This window comes from Oryx dammah, unplaced genomic scaffold, assembly GCF_014754425.2.
Source record: "Oryx dammah isolate SB20612 unplaced genomic scaffold, SCBI_Odam_1.1 HiC_scaffold_27, whole genome shotgun sequence".
In the NCBI taxonomy this organism is placed as follows: Eukaryota; Metazoa; Chordata; class Mammalia; order Artiodactyla; family Bovidae; genus Oryx; species Oryx dammah.
In genome coordinates this window covers 62,251,688-62,271,033 of record NW_024070211.1, presented here as the reverse complement: position 1 = coordinate 62,271,033, position 19,346 = coordinate 62,251,688, and the positions used below count along the sequence as shown (strand labels likewise).

Genomic DNA, 19,346 nt, shown 5'->3' with positions numbered 1-19,346 from the left:
AGTTGCTTCACTCGTAACTGACTCTTTGCGACCCCATGGACTGTGACCTGCCAGGCTCCTCTGTCCACGGGATTCTCCAAGCAAGAATACTGGAGTGGGTTGCCATGCCTTTTTTTTTCCCACTCTTTGCGACCCCATGGACTGTGACCTGCCAGGCTCCTCTGTCCATGGGATTCTCCAAGCAAGAATACTGGAGTGGGTTGCCATGCCCTTTTTTTCCCACTCTTTGCGACCCCATGGACTGTGACCTGCCAGGCTCCTCTGTCCATGGGATTCTCCAAGCAAGAATACTGGAGTGGGTTGCCATGCCCTCTTCCAGGGGATTTTCCCGACCCAGAGATCAAACCTGCATTTCCTGTGGCTCCTGTATTACAGGCAGGTTCTTTGCTACTCAGCCACTGGGGGAAGCCCAAGTCTGTATTCTTTAGTACAAAAAATAATTTAAATATCTTCATCATTTTTATATTTGATTACACATTGAAATATCAATATTTTAGATATATGGACTTTTTTTTTACTTTGTAAAAATAATTCATTTATTTTTATCTGAAATGCAGTTTTTTGCCATTTGTTCTTTCTTGTCTATGGGCTATGAAGAAGAGCAGGTTTAAACATGTGTAACTCATTCTGTCACCTCCTGCCCACTGTCTTCTAGTCAGCTGTTGTTTAGCAGCATTTCTTTGTGACAGCAGCCAGCATCAATAGGGGGACTTCTGGACTTTGTATTGTTAGACCCTTGTGCAACCTTGGATGGATCTGTGGTTGTATCCTTTGCTGCTAAAGCAATACAGCCTCCACATGTTGGCAGTTTCTCTCCAATTGGCCTGATCAGAAAATCATGGGCAAATTGTGAATTCTTCAAGATAGCTGCTGTTTCTTCATCCACTTCAACAGTTTCATCTTTCTTAAATGTGAAATTTGCATAAAATATTGAGTCTTTTTCGTGTCCTTTGATTTCTCCATTATAAATAACTTGGCACGTTTTGGTTGGTCCTGTCTTAGGGAATTTGAAGAGGCGAAATGTTGCAGAAACAAAACATCTGTCACCAATCATGTTTTCTAGTTCCTTGTTTTGAACTGTAATGAAATTGGCAGTGACCAAACATGGAGGGCAGAAGCCAATTTTGGGGGCAAGGATAGGAAGGTCTTTCCAGTACAAAGCACCACCTAGGCACTCACCCCATAAAACTCTGTGTGTCCTGATTTTTCCTGGAAATTCAAGACTAGCAAAGATGTCACTGAAATACGGCCTCCGCCATGCTTTAACATTCAGTATATCTCCTGCAGCACTTGCTGTTTATTAGGTACTAGGTTAATGACATAATTGGATATCACAATGTCATAACGCTCATTCTTGATTCCAGCCTCTTCCAGTTTCTCTATGTAGTCATGAATAAAGGTCACATTGGGTGCCTGGAAGCCATATTTTTCCGTGTGTTATTCAATGTACTTGTTATCCACTTGTACCTGACCTTCTGTCATGTCTATTCCAGTGACACGTCCCTTCTCACCAACCAACTAACTAAGAGCATAGCAGTCTCAGTTAATTCCACTACCCAGGTCCAAAATTCAGCAGTTTTCTAGACACTCAGAGATAACCAGACTACAGCCATAATACCTCAAGGAGGCTTCCTCGTGTATATCCTGCAGGGCTTCCCAGATCTTTTTGCAGACCAGCCTGCTGCCGTGACGCTGGCATTGGTCTGCTGATATCTTCAGCACCTGCATGTCTTTCTGGATCTCAGTGTCGCGGGGGATCACCATGTCTCCTCTGTATCCAGGACTTGGGTACCCTGCAGATGGCTCTTGAGGCTAGATGCTGTGTGCTGTGCTTGGTTGCTTAGTCAAGTCTGACTCTTTGTGATCCCATGGACTGTACCCCACTGGGCTCCTCTGTCCATGGGATTCTCCAGGCAAGAAAACTGGAGTGGGTTGCCATGCCCTCCTCCAGGGGATCTTTCCAACCCAGGGGTCGAACTCAGGTCTCCTGCATTACAGGCAGATTCTTTACTGATGGAGCCGCCAGGGAAGCTATATATATCGAATTAAATAAATATATTATTAAAGTTAAGTGAGCTGCTTCTTTCTCCCTTTATGGATGTGGCTAGTAGAAAATGTAAGTTTACAGGTGTGATCCCCTCCCATTTCCACAGGACGATCCTGTTCCATGGAGAACAATGGGATTGTTCAGTCACTCAGTCATGTCTGACTCTCTGTGACACCATGGACTGCACCACACAAAGCTTTCTTGTCCTTCACTATCTCCCTGAGTTTGCTCAAACTCAGGTTCATTGAGTCAGTGATGCCATTCAATCATCTCATCCTCTGTCGCCCCCTTCTCCTCCTGCCCTCAATCTTTCCGAGCATCAGGGTCTTATCCAGTGAGTCAGCTCTTTGCATCAGGTGGCCAAAGTATCAGAGCTTCAGCTTCAGCATCAGCCCTTCCAATGAATATTTAAGGTTGATATCCTTTAGGATTGACTGGTTTGTTTTCCTTGCTGTCTAGATGACTTCAATTCTATAGATGAAAGTGGGAAGCAAATGGGACCCTTGTGATTGTGTCAGAGGTGAGCAGAAATGGTGGGAGGTGGGATATAGATTCACATTTATTTATTTTGGGGCTGTGCTGTGTGGCTTGTGGGATCATAGTTCCCCTACCAGGGACTGAACCCATGCTTTCAGCAGTGAAAGCTCAGAGACCTAATCACTGGACCACATGGGAATTCCTAGGATATATTTTGAATCATAAATGATACAGTTTTGGGGACAGACTGGATGGGAGTGTGAGAGGATAACTCTAGGGTTTTTAACTAGGAAACTGGAAGGGTGGAGCTGGGACTGATCAGGTCTTAGCATCAGGTATTGAATTTGAGGTGTCCACAGCACAGCCAAGTAGAGATGCTTGGTAGAGAGTTACTGAGGGGAGTCTGGAGTTGGGGGAGAGGGCAGGGCTGGGAGTGAGCTTGGAGGGGCTGTTTCAAGCCCTGAGTCTAGACAAGGACCCCAGGGAAGAGAAGAGGACTGAGCCCCCAGTGCCCCAGCTCTGAGAGGCTGGAGGAAGAGGAGAAACTGCAAAGCAAGCCAAGAATGTATGGGGGATGGGGGACTGGAGGACTGACATCCTACAAGCAGAGCAAAGAAAGAGCTTTCAGGAGGCAGGAGAGGGAAAGAGAGGCAAACACCAGAGAGAAGAGGGCTCTTTTAGTGAAAGGCTGATGGGAATGTCTGAAGGCAGACCCACCAGGGAGGAGTTTGGAGGAAGTATTGCTGCAATTTTTTTCAAAGAAATTAGTGTAAAAAGGAGCAGAAAACTGGGAAGATAGCATTAAGATTAAGCTATGCATCCAAATGTGAACAGTTGTACCCTTGGGATGATGAATGTGCTTCTTAAAACTTTGTTGTGACTTAAGAAAATAATTCCTATAACAACCAGGTTAATTTTGAGCAGAAAAAGTTCTAAAATCAACAATGGAGTTTGTACAATTTCTTAATAGCTAAACCCTCTGATCAGTTCAGTTCTTAAATACAGAATTGGAAGTTGGGAGCTCCCTGTGGATGTTTTCAAATTTCCCTTAAAAAATGGAGTGGCATTGTCTTTTTCACTTGGGCTGAGATGCAATATTGAATTTCTCCTTAAATTACTAGGAGCTGGCCTGTCTCTAGAACGGACCTGAACAAATTGATCTACCCTCTGTCAATGAAGGGCTTTTAAAAGGATCTTCTTGCCTTTCAGCCTTTTTTAAACAAATATTTTTAATTGAAGGATAATTGATTTACAATATTGTGTTGGTTTCTGCCACACAGCAACATGAATCTGCCATAGGTACACATATGTCCCCTCTCTCCTGAACCTCCCTCCTACCTTCCACCCCATCCCAATGCTCTAGGTTGTCATAGAGCCCTGGTTTGAGTTCCCTGAGTCATACAGCAAATTCCCGTTGGCTATTTATTTTACATATGGTAGCGTGTGTATTTCCATGCTACTCTCTCCATTCGTCCCACCCTCTCCTCCCTCACCCTCCCCATCCTGTGTCTGTAAGTTGTTCTTTATGTCTGTATCTCCTTTGCTACCCTGCAAATAGGATCATCAGGATCATCTTTCTAGATCCCATACATATGTGTTAAAATACGATATTTATTTTTCTCTTCGGCACTTTTCTCTGTATAATGTGCTCTAGCTTCATCCACCTCATTAGCATGGACCAAATTTATTCCTTTTCCTTTTTATGCCTGAGTAATACTCCACACACACACACACACACACACACTCACACACACACTCACACACACATCTATGAAGTGAAAAGTCTCTCAGTCATATCCAACTCTTTGCGACCCCCATGGGCTGTAGACTGACAGGCTCCTTTGTGCATGGGATTTTTCCAGGCAAGAATACTGGAGTGGGTTGCCATTTCCTTCTCCAGGGGATCTTCCCGGCCCAGGGATTGAAGCCGGGTCTCCTGCATTGCAGGCAGTCTCTTTACTGTCTGAGCCACCAGGGAAGCCCATATATACATACCATAGCTTCTTTATCCATTCATCTGCTGGTACACATCTATGTTGCTTCCATGTTCTAGCTATTGTAAATAGTGCTGCAATGAACATCATGGTACATGTGTCTTTTTCAATTATGGTTTTCTCAGTGCCATTCAGTCTTTTAGTGTGAAAGTCAAGGGGAAATTCCTTATGTCAGGATTATTCCCATGTGAATGGTACTTAGGCCAGTATTTGGTGCAGCCCCTGTTTTTACTTGAGAAGTGATTATTCACAGTAAAATAGTGATAGCCACTATTCACTGGGTGTTCAACACAGATATGATGTTAAGAACTTTATCTACATTTATTGATATTAATATAATCAGCATACAAACCTATGATATTCTTATTATGTCCTTTTTGATAACTAAGGTAGCTGAAACTCAGAGATCACATAGGTGGTAGGGCCAGATTTGCCTGATCAAAGTTCAAGTTCCTGTCTACTCTCAGGGGTGAACAAAACTGGTTGAAACCTCCCTTCCCCCTCCAGGCCCTGCTACCTATGTGTAGGTAGGGAGGCAGTGCAGTGGGGATTCCACTGGGGCAGCCTTTTGGAAGTTTTCAGTCAAAATTTTAGAATAAACAAAAAATGTATTTTCTTACTGAAGCAAGAGTTTTTCTGCCTTCAGAGCTTAAAAACTAGTCAAGAAAAGTGCTCAGTACTGTCTGTAACCTTGGCCTGTGATAGAGTTTTGGCAAATCCAGTCTCTGGTATCACTAACAGGGGGTCAAGCCCCCCCCCCAGCCACCCCGCCATTTATCTCTATATCAGAGGGAGTTGCATCTTAGCAATGGGAGAAAATGTCTTAAAACAAATTCCTTCAAGAAGACAAACAAAGGAACTGAAATAAATAAATAAAGGGAAAAAAATCCAGAAACAAAAAGAAAACAAACTCTTTTAGGTTGTGTATCCAAAAATTATTCCTTTGGTATTTTCATTCCCCAAATAAAAGACCCTCATACTGTTGAGTTCCATTAAAAAATGTCCTTTGTGAACCACACTGTTGGTGAAAATGGAAGTTGGCGCAGCCACTGTGGAAAACAGTATGGAGGTTCCCCAGAAAACTAAAACTAGAACTGCCATATGCTGCAGCAGTTCTACCCCTGAGCATATGTCCAGACAGAACTCTCATCTCAAAGGCTACGGCACCTTTATTTTCATAGCAGCACTACTCACAGTAGCCAAGACATGGAAATAACCTAAATGTCCATTGACAGATAATAGTATGTATATACAATGGAATACTACTCAGCCATAAAAAGAATGAAACGATGGCATTTGTAGCAACATGGATGGACCTAGAGATTGTCATACTAAGTGTAGTAAGTCAGATAGAGAAAGACAGACACCATAGACATCAGTTATATGTGGAATCTAAAATATGGCACAGATGAATCTAACTGCAAAACACAGACTTATAGATAGAGAGAACAGACTGTGGTTGCCAAGGGGTGGGGGAGGGGGTAGGGGGTAGATTAAGATTAGTGGATGCAAACTATTATATAGAGAAAGGATAAACAGCAAGGCCCTATTGTACAGCACAGGGAACTATATTCAACAGCCTTATGAAAAACCATTTGGAAAAGAATATGAAAAGGAATGTGTATATATATATGTGTGTGTATATATATGTATATATATAACTGAATCACTTTGCTGTACTGCAGACATAAACACAAGATTGTAAATCAACTATACTTTATTAAAAAAAAGAAATAAAATGTCCCTTGTTATCACACAGATTTGATTGTTTTGCTGGCTAGTGACAACCCTATAGAGGGTAAAAATTTTCTACAGTGAGTTCAATAAGTAGAATAAACACTTCCACTGTTTCCTCTAGTCTCCCCTTTATGAAAGGGAGTAATAACATCCTTCACAGTCTGGAGCTAATGTAAGTGTTCAGCATGTTGGCCGCCCATAATAAAGTCTTGGTAAATGTTAGCTGACATTAATAATAAATTCATACTAGATGACTGATATAATTAGCATATCAAACACTGGCCTAAGCATCACACCCTACTTCTTGAGCTAAAATACCTTCTTTGTAGGTAAATTGTGATTGGGAGACGTTTAATAGTTTTATTCTCTTAAATAGGTAAATATTTCTCTCACAATTTGATTTACTCTGTAAGATGAACCCAGTTAATTATTTGTCCCTCTGATGGAGGCATCAATTTCATATATCTAAATTTGTATGGATTCAACATTAGTGGAGAAAATCTGAATTGACCAAAGTGGCTGCAGGTTGCAGACTGCAAACATACTCAGGCGTCTAGAGAAAGTAGAGTTTCTTTATGCTGTCCATAAATGCAGTGTTCCTTTGAATTAACTTTAAGTCCTTCTAGGTTTAAAATAGTGTGGCCTGATTAATTTGTTAGGTAACATATTAAAAAAAATTTTGGGTGCATTTCAAGCTTATTTTATTATTATTATGATTAGCAACATTTTTTGCTGCCCTGTGGCATGTGAGATACTAGTTCCCTGACCAGAGGTTGAATCCTAGCACCCTGCAGTGGAAGTGTGGAGTCCTAACCACTGGACCACCAGGGGAGTCCCAACATATTCAAACCTTTAAGGAAAAAAATGTTAGCCTTTTAATCCCCACCCTTCTCCCCTCCGATCTCCTCTCCAAGGTGGCGTCTGGTATCCTCGGGTGAAGGGAGTCATGTTGGATTCCTGCCCCTCATCTGACACCCACTCTCCTTCTACTCCCATCACCTGCCAGAAGCCTCCTCTCCCCCGGATTCCCTGGGCCAGAAGTGGGGATTTTCCTTCCTTTTCTGATCAGATCTCCTACCCAGGCCTGGCTTCTAACGTATCAGATAGATTCTAAAGAAATGTACTCAGACATAAAAAAGAACAAAATAATGCCATTTGCAGCAACAAGGATGGACTTAGAGACTGTCATTGTGAGTAAAGTAAGTCAGAAGGACAAATATCACATGATCTCACTTATGATTGAAATCTAAAAAAGCTATTTGTAAATAGGTAAAAATGAACCTATTTACCAAACAGAAATAGACTCACAGATGTAGAAATCACACTTATGGTTATCAAGGGGGGAAGCAGGTGTGAGATGAGTTGGGAGACAGATTGACATGTACACATAACTATGTATAAAATAAATAACTACTAAGGACCTACTGTATAGCACAGGGAACCTTACTCAATACTCTGTGATGACCTATATGGAAATAGAATCTAAATAAGAATGGATATCTGTATATGTATAACTGATTCACTTTGCTGTACACGGGAAACTAACTGAAGAATGTAAATCAACTTTCAGCTTAAAAAAAAAAAGTACAACGTGAGGGTTGTGAGTTAAATTTTATTTGGGGCAAAATGAGGACCTTTGCCCAAGAGACAGTGCCTCAGTTAGCTCTGAGAATCTGATCCAAAGAGGCAGTGGAGGAAGGATATGTGATTTTGGTGAAGGGGAAATACATGCAATCAAGTACATATTTTTCCAGAAGGTTTTTTACCAGTCTTGTGACGCTTTTGTTAGTTACAAGGAACAGTCATTATCATGAATGCTTTTGGTGTTTTTCTACATATAGGGAGATACAAGAATTGGGCTCATGAAATCGGCTCCTGAAAATATCTAACTAATATCTAACTATCTGGAGACCTGTTCTGCCAGGTCCTTTCCCACCCACTCTGCTCCCCTTAAGCACAGAGTACCTCACTTCTGCTCTCCACCCTGAATTCTTCTTAGAAGGTGTTAAAGATCAACAGCTACAGCAGCACATGTTTTAATCCTGTAGAGGTAGATGGCAAGTGCCAATTTGTAGCTGACACAACTATACTCCAATAAAATGTAATTGAAAAAAAGACATGTAGCAAATCCTTTCTTGTCTTTTTTTGCAATTCCTGACTTCTAAGCCTATGGTTTTGTTAAAGAGTTTGTGGCCTGGCCACCTTCTGCCGTGAAGCAGTGAGCCCCAGCCCTGGAAATGGAGGGTTGCAAATGGAAAAGGAGGAGATGGGGTTAAAATGCCTTGATGGAATATTCACACGATGTCATCCCTACAACTGTGTCTTGTAAATGAGTGAGGAGCTGGCCATCCAAATGGCCACATTAACTTGGGTAATTGCCATCTGTAAGTAACATGTGAAAATGGAAGGATGTACCAGATGGTTCATAACTGCTGTGGCGATAGAATTAACAACGATTAGAAAGCTGACGGGTGGTACACCAAACACCAGGAGTTGCAGTGAGCAAACTCAGTCATCATCGGAAAAGGAAGAACACCAAGAGGGCTTGTCAAAGTCTGTGTTCACTGAAGTTCCCATATGGATCCAAGATTTTGCCTGTGACTTAATTCTGCTTCATGAAGACTATCTGCTTCCTCATACTAGCATCATTTAACATCCCAAGGACAGGGTGTCAGTCAAATTCAGAGAAAAATGAGTAGCTGGAATTAATAAGGGGAATGTTGATTTTTATTTATTAGTTTCCATTCTCCTTGTTATTCAAATAGACCCATGTACTCTAACCTCCCTACTCCCCTTGTCTGTTCAGCTCTGGTAGCTTTATCTCTCCCTCTCTCCCCCTTCCTCCCTACTTCCCTCCCTCCATTCATTCTCCTGGCTAAAGCCATTCAGGCACCAGGGAAACACCCCCTCAGAAACTTTGATTCTCCATCCTCAGCATAACAGTAGACCATGTTGGAAGGTGATGCTGGTCTGTACCCTGTGTTGTTGCATGTTTTGGAGATGAACACTGTTTTGGGACACAAGGAGGGTTTGAGTTGCAGAAGCATTTGGTAAAGGAAAAGAAAAGCTAATTAAGTTGTCAAATTTTCACTTGAAGACAGACTAATTAAATTGTCAAATTCTCTCTCTCAGAACATGTGAATACTACAGTCTTACAAAACAGTGTCATTTTCCAATAGTGTTGACACCCATTTTCTCTCTTCTTTTCACCTTCCAATTAGAAGGACTCACCAATTACTCCAGTGTTCACAAACATTGCATGCGATGGTTGATGACCATTTTGCAATATTGTGTGCATGTCTAGATATAACACTGCAAAACTTGATACTCTACTTTGGCATTTATATAGATAGTGAATACCAGAATCACAAACAATATTATATATAAATGAATCATTAAAAAATTTTAATTATATTTTGAAAAAATTAAAAAAGCTTTAAGTACATTTGATTTTAAAATTTGGTATTTGTTACTTATTATGTTGCCCTAGCTTCAATAGATAATTTTACTTATTTTTGAAGAAAAAGAACTTCTTGGGAAATTTAGGAACAATAAGTTAAATTTTTCACTGACATATTTGAAGAAAATAGATTCAAATTTTGTGTACATTGAATACAATTCCATTTTTTAAAAGCATTCCTTCTATCATTACTGATGATGGAAAACAAATGATGTGTAAAATTTTAACATATGATTTTAATAAAATAAAGAGAATTAGAAAAGTAGAACGAGGCAGGATTGGGGTGAAGGGTGGGGGCTTCCCATGTTCAACCAGTCAGAGCTATTCACACAGTTATTTTTTAAAATTGAAATATACTGGGACTTCCCTGGCAGTCCAGTGGTTGGGACTTTGCCTTCCATTGCAGGGAGTGCAAGTCCAGTCCCGGGTTGGACAGCAAGGATCCCACATGCCTCATGGCCAAAAAACCAAAACATAAAACAGAAGCAATATTGCAACAAATTCAATAAAGATTTAAAAAATGGTTCACATAAAAAATAACAGTAAAATAAATAAATGGATATACAATATTACATTAATTTCAGGTGTACTACATAATGATCTGACATTTGCATACATTATGAAGTGATCACCATAAGTCTAGTAATCATCTGTCTCCATGCAAAGTTATTGCCATATTATGAACCGTATCCCTTACACTGTATGTTACATCCCTGCAGCTTATTTATTGTATGACTGGAGGTTTGTACCTGTTAATCCCCTTCACCTTTTTCACATACCTCTCTCTACTTGTTTGTCCTTTGTACCTGTGTGTTTTTATTTTGTTTCATTTTGATTGTTTTATTTTTTAGATTCCGCATAGAAGTGAGATCCTTCATTGTTTGTCTGATTTCCTTCACTTGGCATAATACCCTTCAGAGTAACCCATGTTGTAGCAAAGGGAAGGTTTCATTTTTTATGGCTAATATTCCATTGTAGACATACCACAAAATCTTTACCAGGCAGACACTTAGGTTCTTTCTATATCTTGGCTTTGGCTCAGTGGTAAAGAATCGACCTGCCAGTGCAGGAGATGGAGGAGACTCCAGTTTGACCCCTGGGTGGGGAAGGTCCCCTGGAGGAGGAAATGGCAACCCATTCCAGTAATTCTTGCCTGGGTAATCCCATGGACAGAGGAGCCTGGAGGGCTACAGCCCATAACGTTTCAAAGAGTCAGACACGACTGAACACACATGCATATCTTGGCTACTATTGTAAATAAGACTGCAATAAATATTGATATGCATATATATATTTTTAATTAGTGTCTTTGTTTTCTTCATGTAAATACCCAAAAGTGAAATTGCTGGAAATTGCTGGATCATATGGTAGCTCTAGTTTTAATCTTTTGAAGAGCCTTCATACTATTTTCCATAGTAGCTGGACCGATTTACATTCCCATCAATAGTACATGGTTCCGTTTTCCCCATGTCCTCAACAACACTTGTTATTTCTTGCCTTTTTGATAATAGCCATTCTTTTTTTTTTTTTGATCTGCATTTCATTAATGATTAGTGATGTTGAACCAACTTTTCATACTGACTATCTGACTGTCTTTGGAAAAATGTCTATTCAAGTCCTCTGCCCATTTTTTCCTCTTTTATTTATTTATTTTTTATTTTACTTTACAATTCTGTATTGGTTTTGCCATACATTGACATGAATCTACCTCGGAGTGCCCATTTTTAAAATTGGGTTGGTTTTTAAAAATTGGGGTTGTTTGCTCGATATTGAGTTGTATGAATTTTTGTATATTTTGGTATCAGCCCCTTTTTGGATATATCATTTACAAATATCTCTTCCCTTTCAGTAAGCTGCCGTTTCATTTTGGTGTGCAAAACCTTTAGATTGATGTAGCCTTATTTGTTTATTTTTGTTTTTATTTCCCTTGCCCGAAGAGTAAGATCCAGAAAAATATTGCTAAGGCATATGTCAAAGAAAGTAATGCTGTGCTTCTTCTTCTAGGAATTTTATGGTTTCAGGTCATACATTTAAGCCTGATCCATTTTGAGTTTATTTTTGCATATGGTGAAAGTGGTTTGATTTGATTATTTTGCATGCAGCTCTTTAGCTTTTCCACATCATTTACTGAAGAGGCTGTCTTTTCCCTCTTGTATATTCTTGCCTCCTTTGTCATAGAACCGGTGACCATATAAGTGTGAGTTTATTTCTGGGCTCTATCTTGTTCCATTGATCAATGTGTCTCTTTGTGCCAAAACCATAGTGTTTTGATTACTGTAACTTTGTATAATACTTTGAAGTCAGGAAGTGTTATATTTCTAGCTTTGTTTTTCCTCAAGATGGAGATGACTTAGGGATGCAAGGATGGTTTAACATCTGCAAGTCAATCAGTGTGATAGCACATTAACAAATTGAAGAATAAACAATTACATAATCTTCTCAACAGATGCAGAAAGGTCTGATGAAATTCAAATCCATTCATGATAAAAACTCTCAACAATGTTGGTATAGAGGGAGCATATCTTGACATTATAAACATCATTTTTGACATACCCACAGCTAACATCATACTCTGGTGAAAAGCTGAAAGCATTTCCTCTAAGAATTTTCACTGTATTCATCCATCCTTTCCCCAAGTTTGGTGAACATATTTTTAATCATTACCTTGAACTCTTTAGATGGCTTATCTCTACTTTGTTTAATTCTTCTTCTAATAGTATATTTTATTTTACTTTAATTTTTATTTATTTAGTTAGCTGCACTAGGTTTTGGTTGTGGCATATAGGATCTTCCATCTTCATTGTGGCATACTGGATCTTTAGTTGTGGCAAGTGGGATCTAGCTCCCTGACCAGAGATCAAATGATGACCCCCTGCATTAAGAACACAGAGTCTTAGCCACTGGACCACCAGGGAAGTTCTGTTTAGTTCTTTTTTCTGAAGTTATGTCCCGTTTCTTTGTTTGGAACATAGTCCTCCTGTCTCTCCATTTTGTCCAACTCTGTGTTTATCTTTATGTGTTAGGTAGGTTAGTTATGTTTCCCAATCTTGGAGAAGTGGCCTTATATAGATGTCTGATGAGGCCCAGCAGCATGACCCTCTCTGGTCACCAGAGTATATGCTCTAGGGGTGCCTCTATGTTGGCTGTGAGGGTCCTTCTCTTGTGGCAGGCTGACTTCAGTGAATGTGTTGGTAGGCAGGGCTGGCTCCTGGCCTGATTGTCTGTGAGAGCATGCCTTGTGTAATGGCTGTGGGCCACTGGAGGGCAGGGTATGCTTCCTACATGGTTGGCTGTGTAGCTCAGGATGTCCTGGGGCTGGTGCTGGTCCACTGGAGGATAGAGCTGGGTCTGCAACACTAATAGGCTAAAGAAAAGCTTCCAAGCTGGGTCTGCAACACTAATAGGCTAAAGAAAAGCTTCCAAGATGGTGTTTGCCAGTGCTGGTGTTTCATGGTAGAGTGAATATCCCTAGATGGCTGTTGCCAACCTCAGTGTCCCTTGGGGTAAGTCTCAGTTGCCTCCTGCCTCTCTGGGAGGCTCTTCAAGATTAATGAGTGTCAGACCCAGGGTACTTTCAAACTGCCACCTCTGCACTGGGACTCAGAATGGGTGAGATTTTGCATGCACCCTTTGTGAGCAGAGATTCTGTGTTTCCTGTTGTCCTCCAGTTCTCTTGAACATAAGCCCTGCTGGTTTTGAAAGCTAGATGTTCTTGGGGCTCCTCTTTCTAGAGTAGGACTGGGGAACCCACGTGGGCTCAGAATTCTCACTCCTTGGGGAGGACCTCTGAGATTGTAATGTTCCTCCTTATGCAGGTTGCTGACTCAAGGGTGTGAATCCAGATACGCTATATCTCTGTTCCTCCCACACATCTCATTGTGTCTTTAATTGTGGAAAATCTTTTCTGCTAGTTATCAGGTTGTTTTCATAGATAGTTGGTTTGTAAGTAGTATAATTTTGGCATACATTGATTGGTTGTGGTCTGAGTTAGTTGTAGAATCTTTTCAGTGGTGTGAATGTCCGGAGCAGAATGGCCCAACAGAAACAGAATGTGAGGCACATATATAATTGAAAATTTTATAGAAGTTACATTAAAAAGAAGAGAAACATTAAATTCTAATAAAATATTTTATTTAACTTATGAAGTAATGACTAAACTCATTATTAATGTGCTAATTAATTTTTCATCTTTAGTCTTAGAAATCTGGTGTGTATTTCACACTGAGAGCATCTCTTCATATGGACTGACCACACTGTGAGTGCTCCCTGGACACAGGGCCATGGTGATCGTGGTGGACAGTGCAGGTCTGGAGCCTCATTTGGAATTCTGTCTGAGAAGCCTAAGAGATTTATGACCCTCTGCAACCAGGATCCCATAAACGTCCTCCCTGGCTTTCTTCCTGGGCTGCATGGTCAGTTAGCTCTCTTTCACTGCTGTCACAAAGTCAAATCCACAAGATGTGAGTGACCACCCTGAATTTATTTCTCAGAGGATTTGCAGCTACTACAAGGTAAAAGACCAGAGGAACTGGAGCCCCAACCACAGAGGAGATAAAAAAGTACCCAAAGACCCCTCAGACCACAGATTTTTGCCAACAGACAATTTCCCATATCCCAGTAATGGCTCCATGGAAGCCAAAAATTGGAAACACTTTGTTTTCGCAATTGGGCTTCCTTGATGGCTCAGATGGTAAAGAATCTGCCTGCAATGCAGGAGACTTCGGGTCAATCCCTGGGTTGGGAAGATCCCCTGAAGAAGGGAATGGCTACTCACTCCAGTGTTCTTGCTGGAAAATCCCATGGACAGGGGAGCCTGGTGGGCTACAGTTCGTAGGGTCACAAAGAGTTGGACTGATAGACTAACACTTTCAGTTTCATTTTATTTTCACAATGACGTTGATTATCTCAAAAAGCTAACAACCAAATGAGTATCTTTACCATCCTCTTGAGATGGAAAACACAGTGCTTTTGAAATGACATTCCAGTATGAATCCTCTGGTTCTGAAGAAAGTGAACCTTTTTACAGTCAGAGAAAGTGCCAGGAATTTGAATTTTGAACTTGACTGCTGAGGAATAAAGATCAGAATTTCAACTTGGAATGTGCTAAATCCACCAATGTCTCTCAGCATTTGCTGTGGCCACTTTCTTTTTATACATTTAAATCTTCCTTCCCTAATTTTACCTGTGTTCTGCTGAATGATCATATCTTGGAGCCTGACTTAGAAATACATGTAATGGTAAACAACTGGCCTTTGAGTCAGTAGAATTTTTTCTTTCTTCTTGTAGTGGAATGATCATGGCAGGATATTGCCTCATGGCCAGGAAATAGATAAACATGTTTCCCCATGTGTAAGGAGAGAAGTAATCATAGTTCTTATTTCTTAAATTTTCATGGGGATTAAAAAGTAATACACATGATGCATTTAGCACAGTGACTGCCCATGTCAAGCTAAATAAATGTTGGCTGCTATTAACATCTCTTGAGTGCTTGTGTCTAACTGGTTGACCACCTGTAGGTTGATGTAAATCTACTTCTTGGTATATGGAACTGGTTGATTCTTAAGTAAAAATCTTGACATCCTGACAATTTGATTCTGTCTCATTTGTATGAAGGTGAATCAGCCCAAGGTTCACCAGGTTTTGCCACCTATTTATTTTTTTCTCCCTATTTCCTTTGTCCTCCTTTTCTTCTCTTCACTATTAGCTTCTCAGTTTCCCTCCCCTCCCCCTTTTTAAAACATTTTAAAACTATTTATTTGTGTTAAAAAATATGTGCATTGCAGTATTTAAAACATTGTAACAAAAAGGAAATGACACTCTAAACTGCACTTCACAGCCCACAGGACATCTTGGACCAGCTTGCTTTTTACTCTAGAGTTCACAGTCGTCCTACCCAACTCCTTTCTTCACCAAGAATTTTTTTTCCCTTCCAGTCAGACAGGCAGATGAAAGAGGCAAGCTGTGGCCTACACATTGTTAGTAGTTCTCCTTTCTTTTATGTGTAAAAGGATGGCACAGTCATGTAAACTTGATCCGACCTCTTTGTCTCTTAACAAAGCTAAACAGCTAAAAGAAGTAAAATAAGAAGGCATTGCTTGTGGAATGTACAGCGCAAACTGGCAGCGCATGCTTCATTACGACTTGCCTGCTTGCTTCTCCCGTTCAATAGTTTCTTTTGAAGGCAGTGGATTTTTCTCTTGTGTTTCTGTTTTCTTCAATTTCAATTTATCGGACTTCTCAATCTCAGCCGTATCGGGTTTGTCAGACATGGTTGCAGAGGGAGCAGAGTGAGCTGCAAAGGAGAGAAATACGGTCTGCGATGGCTGATGAGTGCTCTCTTTCTCCCTTTCTCTTGGTTTTTTTCAGCTATGACTTAGGGATATTGGTACCCTCAGTGGGCACTGCCTCACCTGCCAGGGCAAGTGCTGCAGATGACTCTTAAACTCTGCCTTTGCATGTTGGTTTTTTTTTTTTTTTGGCTTGTTTCTTTTCTTGTAGATGATGGCCATGCAATAATCCTGAGATGAGAGCTGAAATCTTCAATTGGCTCAGTGTGGGTTTTCCAGAAATAGTCTCTGATGATGTGCTAGATGATGATAATTGAAGGCAGGAATGCTCTATTTATAAATTTCTTGCAGGACTCACCTACCTCTCATCCTGGCCTGGCCCCAGCCTCTTTGTGAAGCTGTATAGCACTCCTCCACAGGGACACCTGTGTGACAGATATGATGCTGTGACAGACAGTGGAGTGGCTGCTCTGGGAAGAAACACTGGGGGAAGGGCCATCCAGGAGTGTTGTCTCAGAGAGACCATGGGTAATTAGTAGGCTGGCATGGGGCCCAGGTAGCAGAACTGGGGATATTGAGGTCCGGTGGGGATTGAAAGATCAAAGCCAAGGATGCAGGTGAGACTCAAAGGCCAAATGTCAGGCTGCAACCAGGTGTGCGAGAGCCCTAGGAATCAGAGGTCAAGGGGAGCCAGTGGTCAAAAGTCAGGGGTGTAACTAGAGATCAACACTTCATCAGCTGTTTCCTTAGACAGATGGCCTCCATCATGTTTCCTGCTGGGCAAGATGCTGATCACGCATGTGACGGATCAGGGTATAGAGGTGGGTGGAGGTATCGGATTGAGTGGTATGGGATCGAGTGAAGGCAGATTTGGACATTTTGGTGAAAAAATTGGTGTTAGATGTTGTTACAGGCTGAATGTTTGTGTCTCCCTCAAAATTCATATGTTGAAGCCCTAAGCCTTCATTGTGATTACATTTGAAAATAAGGTCCTTATGGAGATAATACGTGTCCTTATAAGAAGAGAAAGGTCTCTCCCTCTCTTTCTCCTCTTTGACAACATATAGCCCAGAGGCAGCCATCTACAAGTTAAGGACAGGGCTCTCACCAGATCCCATCATGCTGATGTTCTGATCTCAGACTTCAGGGCTCCAGAGCCACAAGAAACACATTTTTTTGCTGTTTGTAAGTCATCCAGTCTATGATATTTTGTTATGAAAGCCATAGCCCTAGGCTAAAATAGATGTAAGGTTTGGTTTTGGGGGTGTGTAGAGAAGAGAAAGAGTGTGCCCTTGGAGACACAGGCAGTGAGGGCCAGCTGTCACAGGGTTCCTGTCAAGAGTGGCATCTCCAGGAAAGGGATATGGAAAGCAAGATGGGGTCCCAGCAACAAAGATATTTGGGAGACCACCAAAGGCAAAACAAATACTTTCCCCAAAGCAACTGAGTTTCCTTGGGACATAAGATCCAAATAGCAAGAAAACTTGGGCCAATCACTGAGGCTGGTCACATCTCTTTAAACTTGAACTGGAGAGCCTGAGTGGTAAGGGAAAGAAGGGGAGGATAAAGTATACCCAGATACAGAGAAAGCAGAGTACAGAGGTTGAGAGTGAGCAAGGACTGACAGCTAAAATTTTTTTCTATTGAAGAGTGAAGCATGTAGAAAGGATGGAAGAGAGAGAGAAGCCCAGATCTGTGGATGGCTGGACCCTTCCCTTCATCCAGGTTTTGTTCAAATATCTGTAGATCATTGTTTGATAAAATATAATATCTGACTGTGTATATGTGTATCTATATATAATACATGTTGCTAAGTCACTTCAGTCGTGTCCAACTCTGTGTGACCCCATAGACGGCAGCCCACCAGGCTCCCCCGTTCCTGGGATTCTCCAGGCAAGAACACTGGAGTGGGTAGCCATTTCCTTCTCCAATGCATGAAAGTGAAAAGTCAAAGTGAAGTTGCTCAGTTGTATCTGACTCTTAGCGACTGCATGGACTGCAGCCTACAGGGCTCCTCCATCCATGGGATTTCCCAGGCAAGAATACTGGAGTGGGGTGCCTTTGCCTTCTCCGTATATAATACATATATATGTATATACACACACATAATGTACAGATGTATATATGTGTAGATACACATGTAATATATATACACAGATTTATTGATTGATATGTGCATATATATTTCCCTGTCAGGAGGCCTGCGGTCTGTGCTCAGGCAACAGTGTAGTCAGTGGATTAATCCCCATATGGAGGCAGAACCTGGCTAATAGTATCTGTTGGGATCTATGAGGCTGGAATCTGTTACTTCTTAAAGGACAGAGGGCAGACTTTGCATTCTCAGAACCCACATGTTCCCTGGCTGCGCTCCTGAAAGTCTGGGCTGGAGATGGTGTTGGGAGGGCCTGAATCTCCATGCAGAGGGCATCTGTGTGCACATGTATGGGACCCAGTGTTCACAGGCCACCCCAAGTCCATCTTTTTCCCAGAGATTGAGTGGGATTCTTTGGTTTGGAATGTCTCTACCTGGTCATAGGGTGCCACCTTCTCTGGGATTCTCCTTTCTGTGTGTGTAGGCCACCCTTCCACTCTTGTTCCTTGTCCTATCTCTGATAATGCTGAAGCTGAGTAGGATCCTGTGGGGCTCCTGTGTATGGAAGCTTTTCAAGCAGTTGCTAATCAGGGAAGGGAGGGGATGCAGAGGATAGGGAGGAGCAGTCAAGATAAAATAGTACAGGCTTGGGGCAGGGTCCTAGTTCCATCTCACGTGGTACGTATAACAGTATCTTTGAGTTTTTTTTTTTAATAGAACTAAAACCCTTGACAAAAGGAAGATGTTAGCATTCTTCATTCCAGAGAAGGTCACAGTTTGATCAATTTGAGAACCACAGAAGGTTATCAGGAGACCACTTGAGGCCAGATTAAAGAGGTGCAGGCCCTGCAAACACCTTGATCTTTATTAGTAACCCTGCCCTTGAACCACCCTATAAAACTATAGGATTCAAGAACTGCTGGAGTCCAGCTCCAGCAGTCAGGGATTCAACCTGAAGGGAGGAATGGTGTCGGTGAGTAACGAGACAGCCTCTCAGTTTTCTTGGATTGCCTATTTATTTCAAGTTTAAGATTTTCTTTTATACTTTTACAGAAACATTAGGTCAGAGGTTTGACATTTTCAGTTCCCCCTCACCCAGATTTGTTATCTCCATAAATCATTGTTGCTCTTCAAACAGAGTTCTTGCTTCAGGGATTCTCTCAAAATTAGCTTTACCATCTATTATCTACTTCTTCTTATGTGTCCTATAGTTAACTTGTGATTATATTGTAACTCATGCAATGGCACCCCA

The 19,346-nt window shown here is 41.3% G+C and overlaps 1 protein-coding gene and 1 pseudogene across 1 annotated transcript; both read right to left on the bottom strand.

Annotated features, from left to right (window-relative positions):
• Nucleotides 1-655: 655 nt before the first annotated feature.
• LOC120854121 lies at nucleotides 656-1,764 on the bottom strand (annotated as a pseudogene).
• A 14,042-nt stretch (nucleotides 1,765-15,806) lies between these two features.
• Nucleotides 15,807-16,116, bottom strand: LOC120854703 (thymosin beta-4-like). The gene has a single exon (XM_040228926.1). The coding sequence runs from the start codon at nucleotides 15,982-15,984 to the stop codon at nucleotides 15,850-15,852; it is 135 nt and encodes a 44-aa protein (XP_040084860.1). The 5' UTR covers nucleotides 15,985-16,116; the 3' UTR covers nucleotides 15,807-15,849.
• Nucleotides 16,117-19,346: the final 3,230 nt, after the last annotated feature.

Excerpts from the sequence above, each read along its gene's own strand:
- LOC120854703 (XM_040228926.1), bottom strand. The coding sequence starts at position 15,984 with ATGTCTGACAAACCCGATACGGCTGAGATTGAGAAGTCCGATAAATTG.